The 23,540-nt window shown below is 43.1% G+C and overlaps 1 protein-coding gene across 11 annotated transcripts in view; it reads left to right on the forward strand.

Moving 5' to 3' along the window:
* Positions 1 to 13,929, forward strand: part of RIN2 (Ras and Rab interactor 2) — a 246,993-nt gene extending 233,064 nt beyond the window's left edge. For all 11 annotated transcript variants that reach the window (XM_054541625.2, XM_063720682.1, XM_054541621.2 and 8 more), the window contains 4 exons: positions 1,484 to 1,789; positions 3,647 to 3,778; positions 8,147 to 8,310; positions 12,099 to 13,929. In XM_054541625.2, the coding sequence (XP_054397600.2) occupies positions 1,484 to 1,789; positions 3,647 to 3,778; positions 8,147 to 8,310; positions 12,099 to 12,422 (926 nt within the window). In that variant the 3' untranslated portion in view covers positions 12,423 to 13,929. The remainder of the gene's footprint in view (positions 1 to 1,483; positions 1,790 to 3,646; positions 3,779 to 8,146; positions 8,311 to 12,098) is intronic.
* Positions 13,930 to 23,540: the final 9,611 nt, after the last annotated feature.

The raw sequence follows: 23,540 nt of genomic DNA on the forward strand, positions 1-23,540 counted from the left end.
AGCAGAACCCAAGGGGCTTAGATGAAAATGTGCAAACATGTGAGATCAAAAAGCTGCTATTGACAAAGCAGAGGAGTTATTACTACATAAATAGCCTTCGGCCCGCATCTCTGGATCTATGGTACTGGTCATTTTAGTATTAGCCAAGAAAGCTACTCCACTGGGCAACCATTCAATGAAGGAGGGAAGAATAACACCTCCCACACCCAAAGGTGTTTCCTAACTCAGAACCGAAACACATTTCACACATTTTTAACTTTTAATTTTGAAATAATTTCAGATTTCCAGGAAAGTTGCAAAAATATCATAAAGAAATATCTACCCTTCACTCAGATTCCCAAATGTTAGCACTTTGCCACATCTGCCTCATTCTTCTTTCTCTCTCTTCACACACACACACACACAACACACACGCAGATACATGCACGTACACATACATGCACACAAATACGTGCACACACACTGTCTCTCATTTTTTCTGAACCATTTAAGTTGTAGACATTATATCCCTTTACCCCTAAATACTTCAATGCATATTTCCTGAAAACAAGGCTATTCTGTTTAATAACTACAGTATAATTATCAGACCTAGAAAATTAACACTGATGCCTTGTTAGCACTATTACCTTATCTGCAGGCTGTATTCGATGCCCCACTAATGTCCTTTATAGCAAATGAAGAATTTTTTAGTCCAGAATCTGATCCAAGATCACATATTATATTTAGGTGGATCTATTCCCTCAGAAAACATTCTTTTTTTTTTTTTGAGATGGAGTATCACTCTGTCGCCCAGGTTGGAGTGCAGTGGCACAATCTTGGCTCACTGCAACCTCTGCCTCTTGGGTTCAAACAATTCTCCTGCCTCAGCCTCCCCAGTAGCTGGGACTACAGGCATGCACCACCATGCCCAGCTATTTTTTTTGTATTTTTAGTAGAGATGGGGTTTCACTATATTGATCAGGCTGGTCTCCAACTCTTGACCTCAAATGATCCGCCTGCCTCAGCCTCCCAAAGTGCTGGGATTACAGATGTGAGCCACCACGCCTGGTCCTCCTCAGAAAATATTCTAAGAGATGTTGAATGCTCATTATTAGAAAATCCTTCCTTTAAGATAACATCTTTGCTCTCCTGTTAATTGGATGACCATTTGAAGGACTAGGTCAAAAGAATGTCTTCTAGCATATTTGCCTGTACTTATAGGGATAGGGCATGAAAGTAATTAAAACAAATATATTTCATTGTATTGATTATATGTAAGTTAGACATCATTGGGGAAGATTTGGTCTTCCTGGCTTTTCAGAAAAAAATGTTAACATGTGAGTTATGATGCTGCTTGGTGTTGTCTGTTGGTTGGATGTTAAGGTGTGCAACTTGTGTGCCTGCAACCAATGCATAGAGTTGCAGATGTCCATTCTAAGAAAGCGGATGTTGCATTTCTTCTTTCTTCAGACAATTGTCATAGTAGCTACACTTTCTTTGGCAGATGTGGTGCTGGAAAAAGCCATGCACAAGTGCATCTTGAAGCCCCTCAAGGGGCACGTGGAGGCCATGCTGAAGGACTTTCACATGGCCGACGGCTCATGGAAGCAACTCAAGGAGAACCTGCAGCTTGTGCGGCAGAGGAATCCACAGGAGCTGGGGGTCTTCGCCCCGACCCCTGATTTTGTGGATGTGGAGAAAATCAAAGTCAAGTTCATGACCATGCAGAAGATGTATTCGCCGGAAAAGAAGGTCATGCTGCTGTTGCGGGTCTGCAAGCTCATTTACACGGTCATGGAGAACAACTCAGGTGAGGCTGCTGGAAGCCCAGGCTCCGTGCCGCTTCCCTCCCAGTCCAGGGACAGACCTCTCTCCTGTCAGGCTTTCTGATTCCCAATTTCTCCTCCCTTTGATCTTTTGATTTCACCAAGTGGCTTACAAAACTATAAGTGATTCTCTGATATCTGGCACATTAGTCACATGCAACAGATTAAAATGTAAGCAGATGAGGGCAACAAGATTTTTGTGCCAGGCTGATTTAATTAAAGATTTAGTTCAGAGTATGGTTATAAATTCAGTCTCTGGAGTCTGAGTTCAAATCTTCCCTCCGAGAAGAAGAAAATTAACTGAGAGACTTTGGCCCCTTTAATCAACCTTGCACGCTGTAGTTTTCTGCATCTTTAGCTGGATGTCACCCTTTCTTTCATAAGGTGGGGGTTAGCTGAGACAGCTCACACATAGCCCCAAGTGCAATTGGAAATATCAGTGATTATCATTACAACATTTTGGCCAATGAGGGTTTGTGTCAATGACCTATAGTATGTGAAAGAAACTCAGAGCATTCAGTCATAATGAGGCCTCATTAGAGCCGTTTCATTGGCTAGTCCTTCTTTGCTACAAGCTGAAGCAATATAATTGAAATTCACCGAAGAGTTACAGTCTTGGAAAGCCAGCCTTCGGATTTAGCCTTGTTGCTTCCTGTAGATGCAGGGGTAACCATGAATCATGGATAGTGATGGAGCCCTGCATTGTCCCAGGTCTTCAGTAAGCTTATTGTAATTCCGAGGACGAATACGAACCTTTCTTCTGAGTGAAATTGCTTAATGGAGAAGCAGCAGAGAGAAAACACAGGCTCTATTAACCACTGCTTGAGTAGACAGGAATGTGTGTGCACTTTGAGAATTGTTGAGTGACGATGTTAAAATATGAGCTCCTGGGCCTGGTAATGATAGCATGCGAACATCACCTCACAAGTTTGCAAGCATGTTTCACATATAGGAAACATATTTTCTACAGTTCATAGTCATTTATAAAAATTCCCCAAATAATATCTGAATATCTGAATTCCCCAAATAATTCAGATGGATTATGCTCTTCTGAAGCACAGTTTCTTAACACACACACTAAAGACATTAATGTAGACAGGATAATTCTTGTTTTGGGGGCTGCTCTGCTTCCTGTAGGAAGTTTAGCAGCATCCCAGATGTCATCTGCATCCCCACCCTCCAGTTATGTCAATGAAAAATGTCTTCAGACAGTGCCAAATGTCCCCTGGGGGACAAAATCACCCCCAGTTGAGAACCACTGATGTAAAGAAAACTAGAAGTAAAGACTAACATTTTTTGCCATATATTTCTATTAATCAATGTGTATATTCACCATGTACCGAATTGGCACATTTAAAGAAATTAACTGCGTGCTCACATTAAACACAGAGCAAAGTTGGCTTATTCCTGGTTTGAGTTTGGCTTTGTCATTATGTTTGTAAATAATGTGCACAGCAAGAAAGAGGAAGTAAGACACAAAGAATTAGCATAAGTAAATATTTTGTAAGCGTTTTATAATATTGTTTGCTTAAAGTTAAAATATTTTAACGAGTATTCTGTTCTATCGCATAATTTTATACAAATTATAAAAGTGGGGAGAAAATTTGTGATGTGTTCATTGGTTCATAGACATTCATTCTGAAACTGTAAAGGCTGGTCTCTAACGTTAGCAGCTGGGAGGGTCACGGGCTACATAGGATTCCAGAAACACCCACCTCTGTTTATAAATAGCACAGTTCCCCAGAGTGACTCCTTGCTGTCTAATAAAAGCAGCAAGTAGGATGTGAAAGAAAGAAAAGTTGGTAAAAATATTCCATCTCATTCTTTCTTCCTACTCTCAGGGAGGATGTATGGCGCTGATGACTTCTTGCCAGTCCTGACCTATGTCATAGCCCAGTGTGACATGCTTGAATTGGACACTGAAATCGAGTACATGATGGAGCTCCTAGACCCATCGCTGTTACATGGAGAAGGTAACTGCTTTTGAGAAAAGTTGAAGGAACTGGGTGCTATTTTTTTCATTTTTTTATAATTGAGATGAAATTCATGTCACATAACATTAATCATTTTACAGTGAATAATTCAGTGGCATTTAGTATATTCAGAATGTCATGCATTCTCCACCTTTATTTAGCGTCAAACTATTTTCCTCACCCTAAAATAAAATTCTGCACCCATTAAGCAGTTACTTGGGTGCTTTTTTTTGACATCTTAAGTGTTAACTGAGTTTTTTATTAATTTAAAAGAGTGTGCTAACCTTTTTCTGATTGCAAAAGTAATACACACTCATGGTAGAAAATTTGGAAAAGTCAGGAAAAACACAAAGAAAAAATATAACCCCATCTTAACTACACTTCACTAAGATTGCTTAATGGCAATAAAAAAAATACATTCAGTAGAATAAGTGCCATTTTTTTGGAAGAAATGGTTTCTTTGACTCCAAGAGGAAATTATAAACTTTTGTTGAGGATACTTCCATTGCCAGAAAAATAACCTACTCTTATATTAGTGAAACGGATAACAGCTTGGCTTTGTTTTTATTTTTTAAAATTTCATTTTCAAGGTGAAAACAGTATTAATTTTTTTCCAGTTTTTTTTTTTTAAGTATCTTTTCATTTTTATAGTAAAAATACAGGGGTGTGGAATCTGTGCAGTTTGCTCTCAGTTTACTTTGGCATTCGGGTTCCTTCTTCTTGTGTCTGCCTAAACCCCAACATGTCTTAGTAGAAATTCCTTCTCCTTACACATAGCTTAGGTATTTTACATGGAAATGATTAGGATGTTTGGCACAGTAGTGCACAGCCTTGAAAAGCAGAAATATCTGGGACTCTATGTGAGCTTATCTTTTCAAAGGAGAACAAATCAGGGCCTGTGCACTGTGAATCCTCTTAATCCATTTTTATATATCCAGATAAAAGCCCAGACAAGCCCTGGGGGGGATTGTTACAGTTTTGTTTTTTTTTTTTTTTCCGGTGAGTTTCAGTCTGGGCTTGAGTAGAAAGGTCCATCTCTGACAGGATTCCCTAAGGAATGAGTCATCCCAGCATTTTCCCTGGAGGGAATGAAATGCATTTTTACCACCCCCAGAATGTGCCCCCTTAGTCTCCTCAGTCCTGTAATGTGAATTCACCAGGCCTTACTTTTCCTGTCGGAGGGACCGCCCTCCTTGGAGCCCGATTATGCCCTTCCCACGTGACCATGGGTAGTGCTGACTCAGGATGGGGGATGAATATCTCTCCTCCGGTCTCCCACCCCAGGCAGGTATGAATGGGCCTCTTTCATGCTTTCACCCTTTAGCCTCTTCTGCCCCTTATTAATATTCCTAACTATGGAACCAGACACTCCCTGATGAGCCTCCAAGGCCCTCCCTGGAGCTTTTCTTGCCTGCTCTGCCCTGGGATTAGACAGGACAAGGCCAAACATGTGGTTTTGCCCAGGGACCAAGAGAAGCATGTTAGTCTACATAGCATGCTTTCCTTCCTTCCACTGTAATGTTTGTTATTAATACAGTTTGGGGTTTGGTTATTCTTTTTCGAGCTTCAATCATGTTTAATTCTAGTAATGTAAGTATGTAGAGCTCTTAGGGCTTTGGGGAAAAAGACGCCGGTTTCACTTAGAAAGTCGATTCTGTTGCTGACAATGTACACTCAGGACAAACATTGCTTGTATCTTGTGACCCAAGGATACAGACAGCTACTTCCTGCCCCTTTCCCAGATTGGCCCAGGGCAAGACCCTGTGTTGATGACTAATGGACAGGTGGCTGTCATCTCCTCCACGAATCCCACAAGAAAGACAAGGGCACAGCTAGTGAGGATACAAAGCTGCTGGTGAGCTCGCACTTAAATAGAGCCTGCTTCCACTTAACTGTGTCTGGGGCTTTGGCTGCCTTCCTTGGGAAACAGGCGGCCCAGTCGGGTTGGCTGTGATCACAGACCAGGCCTGCACAGCATCGAACTGAAGCTATGCAACCTGGGAGGAAGAGGCTACTGAGCCGTGGCAAAAATACAGATTGGACTTTTCCGTGCCTGCCCAAAGTCCTCTTTGGTTTGCGGGGTAGCAGCCACGTCTGTTTTCTGCTGTTTAAGCAGGTATTCTCATTTACCAAAAAAGCGTCATAGAATCCCTTAGAAGTGCACAGCTCTTGTGGTAGGGTTATAGTCTTGCTGAAATTTAAAACCTTCTCTAATTGCATCCACATGTGTCAAAGTGTGGTCAATTTTGTGCTTCCAGCATTTGAGTTTTCTCCTTAGTGTCCTGAACAGATGAGAGCTAGGGAGTCTAAAATTTGAAGTCCAAAGGAGCCCCCCTCCACCCCCACAAAGATTGTAACAGTTCTCCGAGTCCTTGCTCAAATCCTGACCCTCCATACAGCCTTTCCTGAATACTTATGTTCATATTGATTTCTCCTGAAATTCTCCATGTAGCATCTGTATTCTGGATTACTGAGTTTCACACACAGTCACATGCTGATTTGTTTGTGGGGCGAATGTTTGGTAAAGATCAACAATTCAAAACTCTTAACTGGGGTGATTATACTGTAGGTGGCAAGGTCTGGAAAACCCTTCAGGTCACTCTGTACACAAAAAGCTTGACATGTGATCAATGGAAAGTGCATGGCTCGGGGGACCCAGATTATGCTGCAGGAAAAAATAACCTCAAGTCTTCATCTGCAACCTGAAAACAAGAAGGGTGTTTTTCTTTCTCGAGTTCATGTCCAGCACGAGTTTTCAGGGCATGCGGCTCCTGATCCACCTGGAGGGGACAGTTGCCATCTTGCATATTGCCACTTATTGACCAGAGAGAGGCTTCTGCAGGGTCTCACATAAACAGTTAAATACTTTGGCCCTAAAGGTGACACTTCTGCACAAAACTCATTTCACCAAACTAACTTTGAGTCCCTGCAGGAATAAATTGGCAGTGTCTGTTTTTTTTTTTTTTTTTTTTTAAATACACACACACACACATTCATAAACTTCTGGAGAGTAGGGATTCAGATTCTATTTCTTACAAACCTACTTTCTCTTCTGTAGCTGTGGCTCACAGTAGAGATTCAATGAGTATTTTGACAAAGAATGTCTCTAAATCTAAAATGTGCTGTGCCCAATTAGGGAATTTTTAATAAACATTCAGGGCGACCCCTAGTGGTTCTTCAGCACAGAGACCATAAGTTCCTTCCCGGGCACCTGATTACATGTTAGGACAAAAACTATGAAGGAGTACATACACATCTTACAGTGTCGTCAGCCCTTTTTACACTCCTCAAGAACATAAGAGATCATTCCTAAATACACCATCACAGGAACATCACTTTCCTGTAAATTATTTTATCCTAAATGCCAGATGTTATGTTAGTCCCAAAGGAAGGGGTAAGAAAGGGAATCAAGGGAGAGAAATTATTTTTGAAGTATCCACATTTTTGCAAACAGTTCTTTCAAAGTGTATAGTTTACTTAAAATTTAGAAAATATTCATTTCGTTTTTTCCTTTTTTTTAAACCAAATTCTTGTTTATCAGAGATAGAAAATATCAATTTCTAAAAGAAAAAGCCAAGAGCAAGTGTTGCCACGAGTCTGGACTGATGGAGGGGATACTGGCCTTGGATCATCTCACAAGCCTGACTTTCCCCCCACCTCCCCGTCAGGCCTTAATACCCCAACTACTCTTGGCAAACATTTTTCATAATTGCACTTTAATAATTTTGGCTGGGCATGGTGGCTCATGCCTGTAATCCCAGCACTTTGAGAGGCCGAGACGGGTGGATGAGTTGAGGCCAGGGTTCGAGACCAGCCTGGCCAGTATGGTGAAACTCCATCTCTACTAAAAATACAAAAATTAGCCAGGCGTGGTGGTGCATGTCTTTAATACAAGCCACTCAGGAGGCTGAAGTGGGAGGGTCGCTTGAACCTGGGAGGCAGAGGTTGCAGTGAGCTGAGATTGTGCCACTGCACTCCAGCCTGGGTGACAAAGCAAGACTCTGTCTCAAAAACAAACAAAAAGACAAACAAACAAAAAAACACTTTAGAGGCTTGGTCAGTCTCACACACTAGAATGGAAATCCCATCATTGAAAAACAGGAACCTTGTCAGCCTGGCTTGTCTGTGCTCCCCTGGCCCCTCTCAGGCCTGGGTCGCTCCAGAAATCTCTGTGGGATGGCTGTGTGAAGGGATGGATGGAGGATCAAGTGCCATGCTCTTGGGTGTGTGCTTCTGTGATCCCACAAGGAAATGCATGTTGAAGAAATACTAAAAATACAAAACATGCCTTCTAATGCTGGCATCCCCTGTTATCACCCGTGAGCAGAGGTTGGCACTGGGAGGACCTATTCTTTCTGCTCTTTTCAGGAGGCTATTACTTGACAAGCGCATATGGAGCACTTTCTTTGATAAAGAATTTCCAAGAAGAACAAGCAGCGCGACTGCTCAGCTCAGAAACCAGAGACACCCTGAGGCAGTGGCACAAACGGAGAACCACCAACCGGACCATTCCCTCTGTGGACGACTTCCAGGTGTGCAGCTGGCCACCCCTTTGCTTCCTTCGTCCTCCAAGAATGCGGAGCTGGCTCACCCAGCACATCCCAGCTCAGAGGCCCCCACTGTGTTGAATTATTTGGCAGGAAAGGGATCTCTCAAACCACCCTCTGGCCTTGTTACACTGCTCTGTTTTCTTTACATTTATATACGCATGGGATACTTGGCCCAAGTTTTGCTGTCTTTAAGAAAACCAAGTTGAATTAAGGCAGAATCTCTGCCCAATCAAGCAGACAATAAGTCAAAAAGGAGGAGGAAGCGCTTGGCACAGACGTTGGAGATTTTGTTTCATCAGGAAACAGCCGCTGTGTTACGCGATGCACTTGGCCTAGTTTCTCTTTGGGAAGAGGGAGAGGAACAGCGATGTCTCCTTCCCTTTTCTCTCGCCCACTCTCCAAAACAGAAGACCTCAGAATCTCAGCAGCAGCAGCAACAGCTATGGCAGCTGTCCACGGCGCAGAGTGACCAGGCGAGCATCTGAGCGAGTCCTGCTCAGGTTCCCTGGCCAGGGCTTTTCCTGACCGTGAGCTGCTGCTTGGGAATGTGGGACTCCCAATGAGCTTGTTTCTTAGAATGGAGAGGTGGGTTAGGGCTATAGAAATCTTTACCCAAGGCCAGGCATCAGGGCTCACGCCTGTAATCCCAGCACTTTGAGAGGCCAAAGCGGGCAGAACACCTGAGGTCAGGAGTTCGAGACCAGCCTGGCCAACACGGTGAAACCCTGTCTCTACTAAAAATACAAAAATTAGCTGGGTGTAGTGGCAGGCATCTGTAATCCCAGCTACTTGGGAGGCTGAGGCAGGAGAATCGCTTGAACCCAGGGGATGGAGGTTGCAGTGAGCCGAGATCACGCCACTGCACTCCAGCCTGGGCAACAGAGTGAGACTTAGTCTCAAAAAAGAAACAAAGAAATCCTTACCCAACACAACAATTCCTGATTTGCTCATTGTCTATGAAATAATGAGTGAGTTGGCAAATGTCTGCAAATCATATTTTGAAGGTTTTAAATTAAATGATAAAACCTGCCTGTGCTTTGTTTCTATGTTCCCCATGATGAGTTTCCAAGCAGGGATCTGGAAAGCAGGGCAGATTTGTCTATATATCCAGATTCACCTGCTTTTTTTTTTTTTTTTAAGACGGAGTCTCACTCTGTCACCCAGGCTGGAGTGCAGTGGTGGCACGATTTCTGCTCACTGCAACCTCCACCTCCCAGGTTCAAACGATTCTCCTGCCTCAGCCTCCAGAGTAGCTGGGACTACAGGTGCTCACCACCACACCTGGCTAATTTATTTTGTATTTTTAGTAGAGATGGGATTTCACCGTGGTGGCCAGGCTGGACTCAAACTCCTGGCCTCAACTGATCCACCCGCCTCAGATTCCCAAAGTGCTGGGATTGCAGGCGTGAGCCACTGCACCTGGCCATTTTTTTTTTATAAGAGCTCTGAAAATAGAGGGTTAGATGAGGTGGCTCACACCTGTAATCGCAGCACCTTAGAGGCTGAGGCAGGAAGATCGCTTGAGGTCAGGAGTTAGAGACCAGCCTTGGCAACAAAGTGAGACTCCATCTCGACAAAACAACAACAACAAAAAATTTTCAAGTTAGCCAGGCATAGTGGTGCACACCTGTAGTCCCAGCTACTCAGGAGGCTAAAGTGGGAGGATCTGTTGAGCCCAGGAGTTTGAGACTGCAGTGAGCCATGATCACACTACTGCACTCCAGCCTGGGCAGCAGAATGAGACCCTATCTCAAAACCAAACAAAAAAAAGGCAAGCCCATCTTTGAAAGCCAAGATCAGCTCATTCTCCAAGATTGCAGTATTCTCAGAAATTCCTTCTCGAGCACATAAACCTAAAGAGTGAGAATACATGCGCTGCACTCTCCCCACCCTGTTGCACTAAGAAGGTCCCCAGGCCACTCAGTGCATGCACACCCCTGGGGTGCCATCATATAGCCATCCAGGGAGGGGCTGCCTAAGGCAGAACAGAGGAAGTGAGAAAAATTCATTGTTCCTTTCCCCACCTGCCAACACACCCTCCTCCACCTCTTCACCTGGAAACCCCCAGACACCGTGGAGCTGCCTTCTTCTGCAGCTGCCCCCTCCTGCCCTCATTGACCCTGCTCACCTTGGAGGTGTATGCCTTCTCAGAGTGTAACCAAAGAAGGAAATGCTCAGCACTCAGCTCAGGGGTCAAAGCAAAACCTCAGACCCAAAGCTCCATCTGAAACCCCTAAATCAGAGGTCACAGGCACAGAGGTCTTCTCACATGGGAAGAGGTAGTACGTCTTGGTGGTAAAGGTGGTGGGGCTGCCTCTGCCATGTCCTAGCTGTGTGGCTTTGGGCAAGTTACTAAGCCTCTCTGTGCCTCAGTTTCTGCACTAGTCAAACAGGGATCATGTAGACCTTGTCTCTTAAAAAAAAAAGGTTCAAAGAGTGTCAGTGTCAATCTGGGCACCTTCCACTAGCTCACCTCTCCTGCAAAGTCACTGGGCTAGCAAAAGTCCCCTCTGGAAGCAGATATGAAACATATGTTACATGTGCAGAGCTCACTGTCCTTCCCAAGAGCTTTCCCTTTTGTTATCCCAGGAAACCCTCGTGGTGACCATGCAGGCACCTGGGCAGAGAGCCCTCCTTCCCTTCACTGCTGAGCAGCGTTTCCAGATTTAGCAGAATAAAATCTATTTGTTTTCTAGCTGAAACTCAAATTTAACTGGGTGTTTTAGATTTCATCTGATAACTCCACTCTTAAGGAAACAAGCAAAGTTATCTGGGGTCATAAAATCTAGGACGGCCTGATGTGAGTTTAAGATTCTTTATGCCTGGTCTGGGCTTTGTATCTTGTAAGACCACAGGTTTACATGTTTCATGATAGCATGTACCTGGCATGATTGCAGCACCTGAGCCTGCAAACGTCTTTAATTCCCTGCAGCATCACCTTGCGTGTAATCAGCTCCATCTGCAAAGTATTTGGCAAAATCAACATTCTTGTCCTGACTTTTTCCAGATTGTGCCCAGAGCCACTAGAAGCCTTGTATTAGATTGAACTACATGAAATCACCATTTGGGGGAGATAAAAAATAGTCAAATGTCAGTGCATTTTGTGTGTGTGTGTGTGTGTGTGTGTGTGTGTGTGTGTGTGATTCAACCTAAATGATTGCCCTTGCTTAGGATTTATTTAAAAAGTTTGTCAAAAGTGAACACAAGCCAGGTACAGTGGCATGCACCTGTGCACCTAGCTACTCAGGAGGCTGAGGCAGAAGGATCACTTGAGCCCAGCAGTATGAGTCCAGCCTGGAGAATATAGTGAGATCTCATCTCTTAAAATGAAAAGAAAAAAACAAAAAGTGAGCACAGTACGTGCTGTTGTGTCTAAATATTTTAAATCTCTTCCTGCTGACTTCCTTCATACTCTTGTGCTATTTGGTTTATTTTTCAAGCTGGGAATAAACCCAGCATTGGATGTGGTTCACACTCTTAAGCATGGGTTTCTTAACCAGACCTTATGAGGGAATTGGAAAGATCAGAACCAGGGCCGCGTGGACTTCCTGCTTCTTACAGTTGCAATGAATCATGTGGTCATCCTCGCCACTGTCCAAAGTCAGATCAGCCTCTTTCCTTGCCATTCGAAGCCTCGTGGCCTGACATCGGACATTATGACAGGACAGGGCCTGGAAATGGCTTACAGTTACCCCCTCCCCTGGTCCCCCATCATGCTCGCTATCTAATTTTCTCTTCTGACTGTCTCAACGTTCCTCTTCCACCTGCAGAATTACCTCCGAGTTGCATTTCAGGAGGTCAACAGTGGTTGCACAGGAAAGACCCTCCTTGTGAGACCTTACATCACCACTGAGGATGTGTGTCAGATCTGCGCTGAGAAGTTCAAGGTGGGGGACCCTGAGGAGTACAGCCTCTTTCTCTTCGTTGACGAGACATGGCAGCAGCTGGCAGAGGACACTTACCCTCAAAAAATCAAGGCGGAGCTGCACAGCCGACCACAGCCCCACATCTTCCACTTTGTCTACAAACGCATCAAGAACGATCCTTATGGCGTCATTTTCCAGAACGGGGAAGAAGACCTCACCACCTCCTAGAAGACAGGCGGGACTTCCCAGTGGTGCATCCAAAGGGGAGCTGGAAGCCTTGCCTTCCCGCTTCTACGTTCTTGAGCTTGAAAGGCAGTCACCTCCTCGGGGACCCCTCAGTGTAGTGACTAAACCATCCACAGGCCAACACGGCCAAGGGCAACTTTAGCCATGCAAGGTAGCTGAGGTTCGTGAAACAGTAGGATTCTCTTTTGGCAATGGAGAATTGCATCTGATGGTTCAAGTGTCCTGAGATTGTTTGCTACCTACCCCCAGTCAGGTTCTAGGTTGGCTTACATGTATGTATATGTGCAGAAGAAACACTTAAGATACAAGTTCTTTTGAATTCAACAGCAGATGTTTGCGATGCAGTGCGTCAGGTGATTCTCACTCCTGTGGATGGCTTCATCCCTTCCTTCCTTTCTTTTTCCTTTTTTTTTTTTTTTTTTTTACAAAGAGCCTTCATGTTTTTATATATTTCATAGAAATTTTTATAGCAGTTGCAGGTAAACTGTCAGGATTGGTTTTAAAATATTTTTGTAACTTTAAAATATTCTATAATTATGCATGTGATTTTAACATTTAATATTCAAAAATAAATCTCTTGCTGGATTTGAGAGTATTGCATTTTTAAAGTCTCTCTTCTGTAACTGGATGTTTTGGCAACTTTGTGGGGAGAGACTGCTGGATTTCTTAAAGCAACGTATTCCTGACACTGGCCACAGAATGCCTTTGGAAATTGGATGTACTGTTCTCTTGTTCACGTTTAGTGGTGTTTTGCTGTTTTGTTTTTTAAACAAATGATGCTGAGAATAAGGAGAGAAATGAATGTAGAGAGAGGTAGAGAGAGAAATATGGACTCTAACAAAGGACTGAGGAGTGCAGTCTGCTGGTTCAGGCTCTTCAAAAGATGTAGAAAAAGAGATAGAAGGAACCACCCATGCTTAAAATACTGTAAATATGCAGTGAGGTTTGGCAAAATCTATTCAATGTGTAATTTGCTTGTAGAAACAATTTTGAAAGCCCCTTGAGAATAAAAATCAAGAAGAACACTTTTCTTCCTTTTCCATACAAATTAAAACTTAACAGCATCAAATTATTGGGACCAGAAACCAAGTAATGTATAATGTGGCTTTTGTTGAGTTAAATAAGATGCTGTATAATGGAGAAGAATTTGAAAATGCACAAAAAAATCAATCTACATTATCAGAACCTGCAGTGAAATTAAACTTATGTTAAATAAAACCAGTTTGCAGGTGCACAAACTATGAGGGTCTTGTATCTGTGTAACACAGGTAGTTACAAAAACATGTTATTGTACTGTGTAAAGATGCATAGTCATCTAATATGGTTGGCTTTGTACCTTGTACCTTTTTTAGCCTTGGCTTTTGTTGAACTAGAACCCTCAGCACATACTGTGTTGTACTTTTGTAAATGATTTTTTAAATGGAATTTTGCACATAATACATTGTAATACTGTATGATAATCATGTGTGAAAATAATTTTTGAAATATCCTTTGGCTGTTTTTTTTTTTTTTCTTTAGAGTAAGAATATATTCATGCACCACACAGTGTCATGGACAGATGAAATCCGAGCCAGGGTTTGTGGTTAGACAATGTATCGTGGGGGTGAGCAGAAAAGCTCACATTTCTCAGAAGCTCCTCCTGATATGGGGCAAAAGTTAAGGAGCAGAAGGAAAAGATCATCCTCCCACCTGAAAGTGTTTTCATTATTATCTAGTACTGTACTTGGCTCAGTGGGACTTAGAGCAAATCACAGGTGATTTGAACACGGAGTTAGCTGGGGCCCTGCAGACAGCCCCGCCCTGTCCTCACGTAACCTCTGCAATGCCCTGGCTGACAGTTCAGTGCTGTTGCAAAATTGACAGTGCAGAGGCTTGGTCTCCTCACTGCCATACTCCCCATGCTTGGAACGGTGCCTGGCATATATTAATAGTAAGTGCTCAATAAATCCTTGCTGGCTGAAGGAAGGAAAACGTGAGTTTAGAAGGGTTTCTAACTCATCAGTGGGAGAGATCCGTAAAGATCAGAATGAGAACTGAATGGGCTGCCTGCTTTTGATATTTACAACGGACCAAAAGATGACAGCTCAATCCATATGGTTGTCCTCCCAACTCTTCAAACTAAGATCATCATGCTTTCTTGATTTAAAGCAGGTCACAGCCTCTGGATGCAAGGCAGCCTTGCAGCCTTCCACAGGACGAGAGCAGGCTCAGAAGAGGAAAAGGTAGCGTGGGCAGAAAGCAACATCACAAGACAGTCCCTGGTTTTGTCATTGGGCAATGTTTCCTCGTTAAAATTACAACACAACATGTGCCTCCACTTTTTCCCCCACGCAGGCATTTCTCACTTCTCAAATTGCCAGGAAACAGACTTGGGTGAAGGTTGGAGGGAATAAGAGGAGAGTAAAAATATACATGCTGGTTGGAGAAAGAGGAGAATGCATTTCCAAATCTAAAAATACATTATAGCTGAGGTGGGAGGATCGCTTGATCCCAGGAGTTTGAGGGTGCAGGGAGCTATGATCGCACCACTGCATTGCAGCCTGGATGACAGAGCAACCCTGTCTTCCCCCCACAAAAAAGTAAAAATAAAAACATGTTATAAAAGTTGAATGCCGGCCAAAGGAAGGGATTTTTTTTTTTTTTTTTATGTTGCATGCGCTGCCAGATACTTTCACTCTAGTACCACCCCCACACCCCCGGGACACAGAATAGAAATAGAAACTGTTGAAGTAGTTCATATTATGTGGAAGTTACAACTTCAGATCTATAAGAAAATACAAAGGACAGGAAACCCAGCTATGAATGCTTCCATTCACAAATGCGGTTCCGTCCTCATTGGGCAGCTGTTACCTTCATCTTCTTTAAGAGACTTGAAATGAAGGAGCACTCCAATCTTTAATGCCTGGTCATGCCTGGTCACACCTAGTCACTCCTGGTCTCCTACCAGCAGTCTGAGAGAAACAGAAACAGCACAAGAAGGACTCAGAAGAGCACAGTGTGTGTGGAACACAGGCATTTTAATCATCTGGCAGTATCTGATGTAAAATTCTAAGTGTCCTCATTTTTTTCGGCCCATTTTCATGATGATGAATTTGAGACCAAAAGTACTTTTTGTCATTTGGTTAACTCTAATTCAGTTGGAAATATGGAAAAGAAATCACCTAACATTGCAAAATCCTAAATAGGTGATAAGGAAAGGAAGGAAAGAAGGCAGAGAGGGGCCAGGCGCGGTGGCTCGTGCCTGTAATCCCAGTACTTTGGGAGGCCAAGGCGGGTGAATCACTTGAGGTCAGGAGTTCAAGACTAGCCTGGCCAACATGTGAAACCCCGTCTCTACTAAAAATGCAAAAATTATCCGGGCATGGTGGCAGGCACCTGTAATCCCAGCTGCTCGGGAAGCTGAGGCAGGAGAATCCCTTGAACCCAGGAGGTGGAGGTTGCAGAGAGCTGAGATCACGCCACTGCACTCTAACTCAGGCAATAGAGCAAGACTCAGTCTCAAAAAAAAAAAAAAAAAAAAAAAAAGAAGGCAGAGAGGGAGGGAGAAGGAAAGCACCTGGCATTTGTCTCAAGAAACAGGTTCTGATTAGAAAAAGATAGATTTTACTCCAACATCAAAAATGGTGGCAGTTGGCACAAACCTTTCCCCCCATGAATACTAGCTTTGCAAGAAACGTAGGTATGGGAAGTTAAAAAAAAAAAAATTATTCTGAAAGGTCTGGGCATGTAACCTTTTTTTTTTTTTTTTTTTTTGAGACAAGGTGTGACTGTCACTCAGGCTGAAATGAAATGCAGTGGTGCTATCTCGGCTCAGTGCAGCCTCAACCACCTGGGCTGAAGCACAATCCTCCTACCTCAGCCTCCTGACTAGCTAGGACTACAGGTGTGCATGACCATGCCCAGCTAATTTGTGTTTATTTTTTGTAGAGATGAGGTCTCACTGTATTGCCCAGGCTAGTCTCAAACTCCTGAACTCAAGGGATCTACCCCCCTCAGCTTCCCAAATTGCTGAGAAAGTGTAACCAAGGCCTCCCCTCAGAAACCTCCCTGGAGAAGCTTCAATCGGAATGAGGTGGTTGGGGATGGAGGTGGGGGCAGAGTTTCTTATCTGGAGTCTACTATAAATCCTCCCATTTAAAAGTAGAATTTGCCTGAACTCTGAGTCTGCATATAAGACACTTAGACTATCATTACATTAATGAATCTGAGTATTTCCTTTGAGTGCACACATCAGAACTACTACAGCCAGCCCTCATTTCTCACTGCTGGGGAATGGGGGTGGTCAGATCCTGCCGCCTGTGGAGAGGGGCTCAGAACCTGAGGACCACGGATGGCCAGGGAGGAGCTCCTAGATGGCCTTCACCTCTGTAACCAGCCTTTGGTTTCCTGGGGGAAATATCACTACACATAATTAGCTCCATTGCTTCCCTTTCTTCCCATTTCCCCACCATGATTCTGTGGGCTGGGTTTTCCCTTACACAGTAGGTTTGAGGGTGCTCTTAACTCTATTCCAAGCCTCCTTGCCAAAAAGCAGGCTCTGATCCTTTTCACAGTTTGTTTCTGCAGTTCCAACCAGAGACTCAAAAAGTGTGAACCTGGCCCCACTGCAAACATTACCCGCCCACACTATCTGTCACCAAGACCCAGTGTCCGCTGTTCCATTTGAATAGGTGGCTCTCAGCTTTGGCTGTCAGCTTGAAGTCACCCGGAGCCTTTTAAAACTCCCAGTGCCCCAGTTGCCCAGACCATCAGAATCTCTGCAGAGGCAACCCAGCTAGCCATATTTATTTTAAACTTTCGAGGTGCTTCTGCTGTGAAAACTACTAGTTTAGATCAAAATGTGGATTTTAATATAAAAACACACCTGCGAGAAATAACACCTTTGCCTAACCAAGGCCACTGACACCTAACCAAGCATGCATTCCCAACCTGATTTGGCTGGCAGAGGACCATGGAACATGTACTTCTAGCCTGGTGCTATCCCGTAGAAATACGAAGCAAGCCACATAATAGGTAATTTTACATTTACTAGTGGCCACATTTTTAAAAAGCAAGAAGAAATAGGTAGAATCAATTTTAGTAATTTTGTTTAGCTCATGATATCTCAAATATATTTCAACAACCAATTAAAAATATTAAAGAGGCATTTTACATTCTTTTATTTTTTATATTGTCTTCAAAGTCTTGTGTGCATTTTGCACCTACAGCACATCTCATTTCACACTGGCCATGTCTCAAATAACCAGTAGCCACATGTGGCTGGTGGCTACCATATTGGAGAGTGCAGTTCTAGCATATCAACTAGGGATGATCTTAAAAGTTAAAAAAAACTGTATGTGTATATAAAATAAAACACATTCACAGGTTACATCTACGAAGGAACAGACACACGCATCCTGTCAAACATATGTACCTATTACTAGCCAAGGATGAAAATAGCATCTTGCCTCTTCAGGCACTGCTGTAAGGCAAACGTAAATTGATCCATGCAAAGTGCTTAGAACATCCAGGCACCACACCACGAGCACTGCTAAATGTTACTTATTATGATTATTAGACAATCGACTGCTTTGGCATTTCACCCCTACTGCTTATTTCTGCTTACCCATTCATGCTATTGCCTGCTGGCAAGTTTCTTGTGAAACAGAAGAAAGGCAGTAATGGGTATCAGAGGTTTAAGAAAAATGTATTGGGGTGGGTTGCTCAATGTAGGAAGATCAAACATAAAGTGAATACTAGTCATTAACTTTATTTTGTTTATTTATTTATTTATTTTTGAGATGGAGTCTCACTCTGTTGCTCAGGCTGGAGTGCAGTGGCACAATCTCGGCTCACTGCAAGCTCCGCCTCCCAGGTTCACGCCATTCTCCTGCCTCAGCCTCCCGAGTAGCTGGGACTACAGGCAGCCGCCACCATGCCCGGCTAATTTTTTATGTTTTTAGTAGAGATGGTGTTCCACCGTGTTAGCCAGGATGGTCTCGATCTCCTGACCTCGTGATCCACCCACCTTGGCCTCCCAAAGTGCTGGGATTACAGGCATGAGCCACTGCACCCGGCCTAACTTTATTGTTGTTACTGCTGATGGTGGTGATGGTGGTGATGGTGGTGTGTGCGTGTGAGTTGGGAGTAGCTCATTTTCCCCAGTATTTGATGCTGGTCAAGAGCATCATCAGGACCCATAGCCGGGGTGACTTTCGCCAAGAAGGGAAAAGGGAGCAAGGGAGGTTGCAAAGACGTCTTGCTAGCTTCCCAGTCATGGGCAGAGCGAAATCCTGAGAGGAACCATCTCTGCCTGCACAAGAGTCTAAAATAGTATTTCCCAAAAAGGAATTATTATTTAAGTAAAAGCATAATTATAGTCAGTGATTATTTTAACAACTTTCCTCCACTTTTTTCCCCTTTTACTTTATTATATTCACGAATTTATATGTCCATTTATATCATTTAACAGAACTATTGTTTAAAACATGGTGCTTTACCAAGAAGAATACAGAGGTTGACGTGATTAATTCTCTTTATTTCTGATGTGCGTGCTTCCGATTTCTCGCCACTTCTACAAATTATGAGAATGCATTTATTTACCAGATTGCGGTTTCCGTCCATTTTATCTTTCTCACTCCCATTTTTCTCTGCAGCCTATTGATGTACGATCATATGCAGAATAGACTTATTTATCTATTATCTACTGAAAGAAAAACTACAGTGAACAATAAAATGCTAGAGACTCTTTAACCAATCAGAAAAAAATATGTAAGTGAAGCAGCTACGACATCGCAAGCTTCTATTTTTTGCTAGCACATGAAAATATGAGACCTGACAAATTTAGGGTTTTGCCGTGAAAACCATAGTCCATGGATCAAGCATTACATCTTTTGGGAGTTTGTAAGAATCTCAGACCCCTGGCAGACCTGCTGGATCAGAATCTGCATTTTAACAACATTCACTTGCACATTAGAGTTGGCTTGAGAAGTATTAGTTCAAGGTATATTTGGTGCCTTTGTGCAGCTGATACAAATACGCAAACGTAGGAGGTGTGCTGCTCTTAGAACCCTGCAGGAAAGGAGAAGAAAATAGCTCATAATTGTTTTGCTAAGAGTAAGGCATAACTTCATTTAAAATCACCTGCATTATGGACAAAAGGCTTAACAAACAAATGTCAGGAACCAAGTTTTTACCTCATTATATATATTCAATTATGTTCTTCTTGCTTTGGCAGGGAAAAGGGGCTTGAAGGGCATGGGGAAAAGATTCTGAAAATTAGGTGGGATTGCTGAAGTCAAACTTAATGATTTTGCTGATTTTGCTGGAGAGTGGCTTCTCTCACCTCCAACATCTGTGTGAGGGCAAACAGGAGCAGCGGAGGGGGATCCCTCTGTCTGGGCCAGCTGTTTGCACATGCACGTGTGTGCATGCATGGATGTCGTCATGTAGTCTGCACAGTTAATTAGTCACATTGTCTGCATGTGACATGGGAAGTTTATAAGCATTTTTATTTTCTTAAAGAACAGCTGGTCCGGCCACAGTGGCTCACGCCTGTAATCCCAGCACTTTGGGAGGCCGAAGTGGGCAGATCACCTGAGGTCGGGAGTTTGAGACCAGCCTGACCAACATGGAGAAACCCCATCTCTACTATAAATACAAAATTAGGCAGGTATGGTGGCACACGCCTGTAACCCCAGCTACTCAGGAGGCTGAGGCAGGAGAATGACTTGAACTCAGGAGGGGAATGTTGCGGTGAGCCAAGACTGTGTCATTGCACTCCAGCCCAGGCAACAAGAGTGAAACTCTGTCTCAAAAAAAAAAAGAAGAAGAAGAACAGCCAACTTCCTTTTAAAGGCATTTCATTCCCTGAGAATCTACTAATCATAAGACCCTTTTACTCATCAACTTCGAAAAACAAAGATGTGTTTAATAAAACCTCTTTGGTGAGCAAGGAGTGGATGATTTAAACCATCGCTGGAAAAAGCTCCTGTGGAATCCCCAGCAGATGATTTCAAAGCGAAAGTGTGGTGAATTTTGCAGAACTCTTCCATTTCTCCAGGTAACCATTCTGGACAATCCTGAGCCCTCATTTGTTTTTCCAGATGACACTGGTTTACTCACATGATTTTGCCTTATGTTTTTTGAGGGGAAGGAGGATTTTTAAAAAATAAACACAATACATGGTTTTCAAAATCAAATACTAGAAGACTAGCAATGGAAGGCAGCAGCCCCTGAGCCTCCTCCCAATCCCATTTCTGTTATCTACTCCTGCAAACTACGTCTCCAGCTGTGTCTTCATTATTTATCTCCATACTTCTAAAAAGATGCTGATACTGCTGCTTATTGGTTTCTTTTTCTTTTCTTTTTCTTTTTTTTTTTTTTTGAGACAGTGTCTCACTCAACTGTCCCCCAGGCTGGAGTGCAGTGGCACGATCTCAGCTCACTGCAAATTCCACCTCCCAGGTTCAAGCGATTCTCCTGCCTCAGCCTCCTGAGTAGCTGGGATTACAGGCATGTGCCACCACACCCAGCTAATTTTTGTATTTTTAGTAGAGATGGGGTTTCACCATGTTGGCCAGGCTGGTCTTGAACTCCTGACCTGAAGTGATTCGCCCACCTCTATCTCCCAAAGTGCTGAGATTACAGGCGTGAGCTACCATGCCCAGCCTTTTTTTCAATATTAGACATTAATAATTGATTCCATATCATGGAAGGTGAGGATTGAACCTTCTTATATGGTGGTCCTCTCCTTAGGGCGACCATGTAGCAACCTGGTCATATGTCAATACCTGTGGGGCTTTTCTCCTGGGTCAGGTGGTTTCCCCACAAGAAAATTCTCCAGTATCCTACAGAGGTGGGGTGCAAAGTGGGGTTAAATTTTGTGGGGTTTCAGCTTTCTGTCTGCCAGCTTTCACCTCCTCCCATTTCCAATGCAGTGTCTCAACCTCACTCTTCGCGGCCTGTGCTCTGACGGCTCAGGGACATGGCTTCTGGGTCTCTCCAGGAGTGAGGCGCTCGTCTTCTCCCTTCACTCACACCTGCCATGGCTCATTCCTGAGCCCGCCCAGACTCTGCACAGGGAATCGATTGCCTTGCTTCCTGCTGGCTTTTCCGCCTGACGTTGGTTAACATCTAGCTTTCTCCTGTCTGCTGGGTTTTCAAGCCCACAAAATTTTGTTACCAGTTCCCATTGGCTGCTGTCTCCTCTTCCATTCTTTTTGTTCCTATGGATGTATGCCCTTTTAAAAATTCCTTTTTAAATTTTCTTTAATTCTCATTTTAGTGAGGTATTGGTAGGGAAAAGATAGGTAATGCAGCCTGCCTTGTTTAATTGAAACCTGTCATTTTAATATGAAAAAAATAAATAAATAATAAAATAATAAAGAAAGAAAGAAACCTGTAGTTTTAAATTTGAATCGTGAATGAATTTATACATCCTAGTTAGCAAAACCGAAAATAGATTATTACAATGATAGGTCAGAGTCAATGCATCTGTCTTGTCCAGTTATTATTTTATTTAAAAAATTTCTTATATGAAGGTATCCAACCATCAAAGCTGTTTAATTGTAAAGTATGCTGCCTAGGATATATCAAAATATATATTTACTGTGCACTCTGTCCTTTCCATATAATTTGAAAGAAAAGAAACAGAGCAACAACAGATGAACCATCAAGCTGTTTGCTTGTTTTCAACGTGGAATTTTGCAATCATGGATGTGAATCTGGGTCAGCACTGTTTACAGAGAGCACATGGTGTTTTGTTTCAATGAGCAGGAAAATGTTTGCCATTAAATGTGGTAAAAGCTTGTAGGTTTTTCCAACTAAGCAGTAAAAGAAATTACTCCGTGTAGAATGATAAATAAAGAGTTCTATGAGTCATCTTTAATGTAGGGGAAAATGTGCAGCCGGGATAGAAACAGTGTTTTACTGTCAGCTAAAAATAAAATCAAATGCACTGAAACAGAAGTCAATAACAGCATGTCCTAGAAGCCCTAGTAACTGTGGGGTTTAATGTAGTACATGCTTTTCAAATATACTTCTTAAAATGATGGTGACAAATACGTAAAGACTATGCTGATTCTTCCTTCTTTCCTTCCTTCCTTTCTTCTGTCCCCTCCCCTTCCCTCCCCTCCCCTCCCATCATTATTTATCTCCATACTTCTAAAAATATGCTGATACTGCTGCTTATTGGTTTCTTTTCCTTTTTCTTTTCTTTTTTTTTTGAGACAGTGTCTCACTGTGTTGCCCAGGCTGGAGTGCAGTGGTGCAATCTCAGCTTTCCTTCTCCCTTTCTTCCCTCCCCTCTCTTCCCTTCCCTTCCTTTCTTTTTTAAAAAAAACACGCTGGAGTGCAGTGGTGCAATCATGGCTCACTGAAGCCTCAAACTCCTGGGTTCAAGGGATCCCCCTGGCCTTACCCTCCTAAGTAGCTGGGACTACAGGCACATACTACCATGCCTGGCTATTTCTTCTTCTTCTCCTTCTCCTTCTTCTTTTTTTTTTTTTTTTTTTTTTTTTTTGTAAAGATGGGGTCTTGCTTTGTTGCCCAAGCTGGTCTCCAAGTCCTCAAGCAGTCCTCCCACCTCAGCTTCCCAAAGTGCTGGGTGATTCTTCTTTTTAAAGTCAGATTTATTAAGGTGTAAATTTGATAAATTAAAATTAACTAACATTAGTACACATTTGATGTATTTTGACAGACTCATTTGGTCATGTAGCCACAATCATGATCAGTCCCAGCCTGAGCAAACACTGGTCTGTTTTCTTCCGTTCCTATAATTCTGCCCTTTCAGAATGTCATATAAATGGCTAGGCACATTCACTCATGCCTGTAATCCCAGCACTGTGGAAGATTGAGGTGGATGGATCACCTGAGGCCAGGAGTTTGAGACCAGCCTAGGCAATATGTCAAAACCCCATCTCTACTAAAAATATAAAAATTAGCCAGGCGTGGTGGTACACGCCTATAGCCCCAGCTACTCGGGAGGCTGAAGCAGGAGAATCACTTGAACCTGGGAGGTGGAGGTTGCAGTGAGCCGAGATGGTGCCACTTCAATCCAGCCTGGGTGACAGAGTGAGAACCTGTCTCAAAAAAAAAAAAAAAAAAAAAAAAGAATGTCCA

Source organism: Pongo abelii, chromosome 21 (assembly GCF_028885655.2).
Source record: "Pongo abelii isolate AG06213 chromosome 21, NHGRI_mPonAbe1-v2.0_pri, whole genome shotgun sequence".
NCBI classification, from domain to species: Eukaryota; Metazoa; Chordata; class Mammalia; order Primates; family Hominidae; genus Pongo; species Pongo abelii.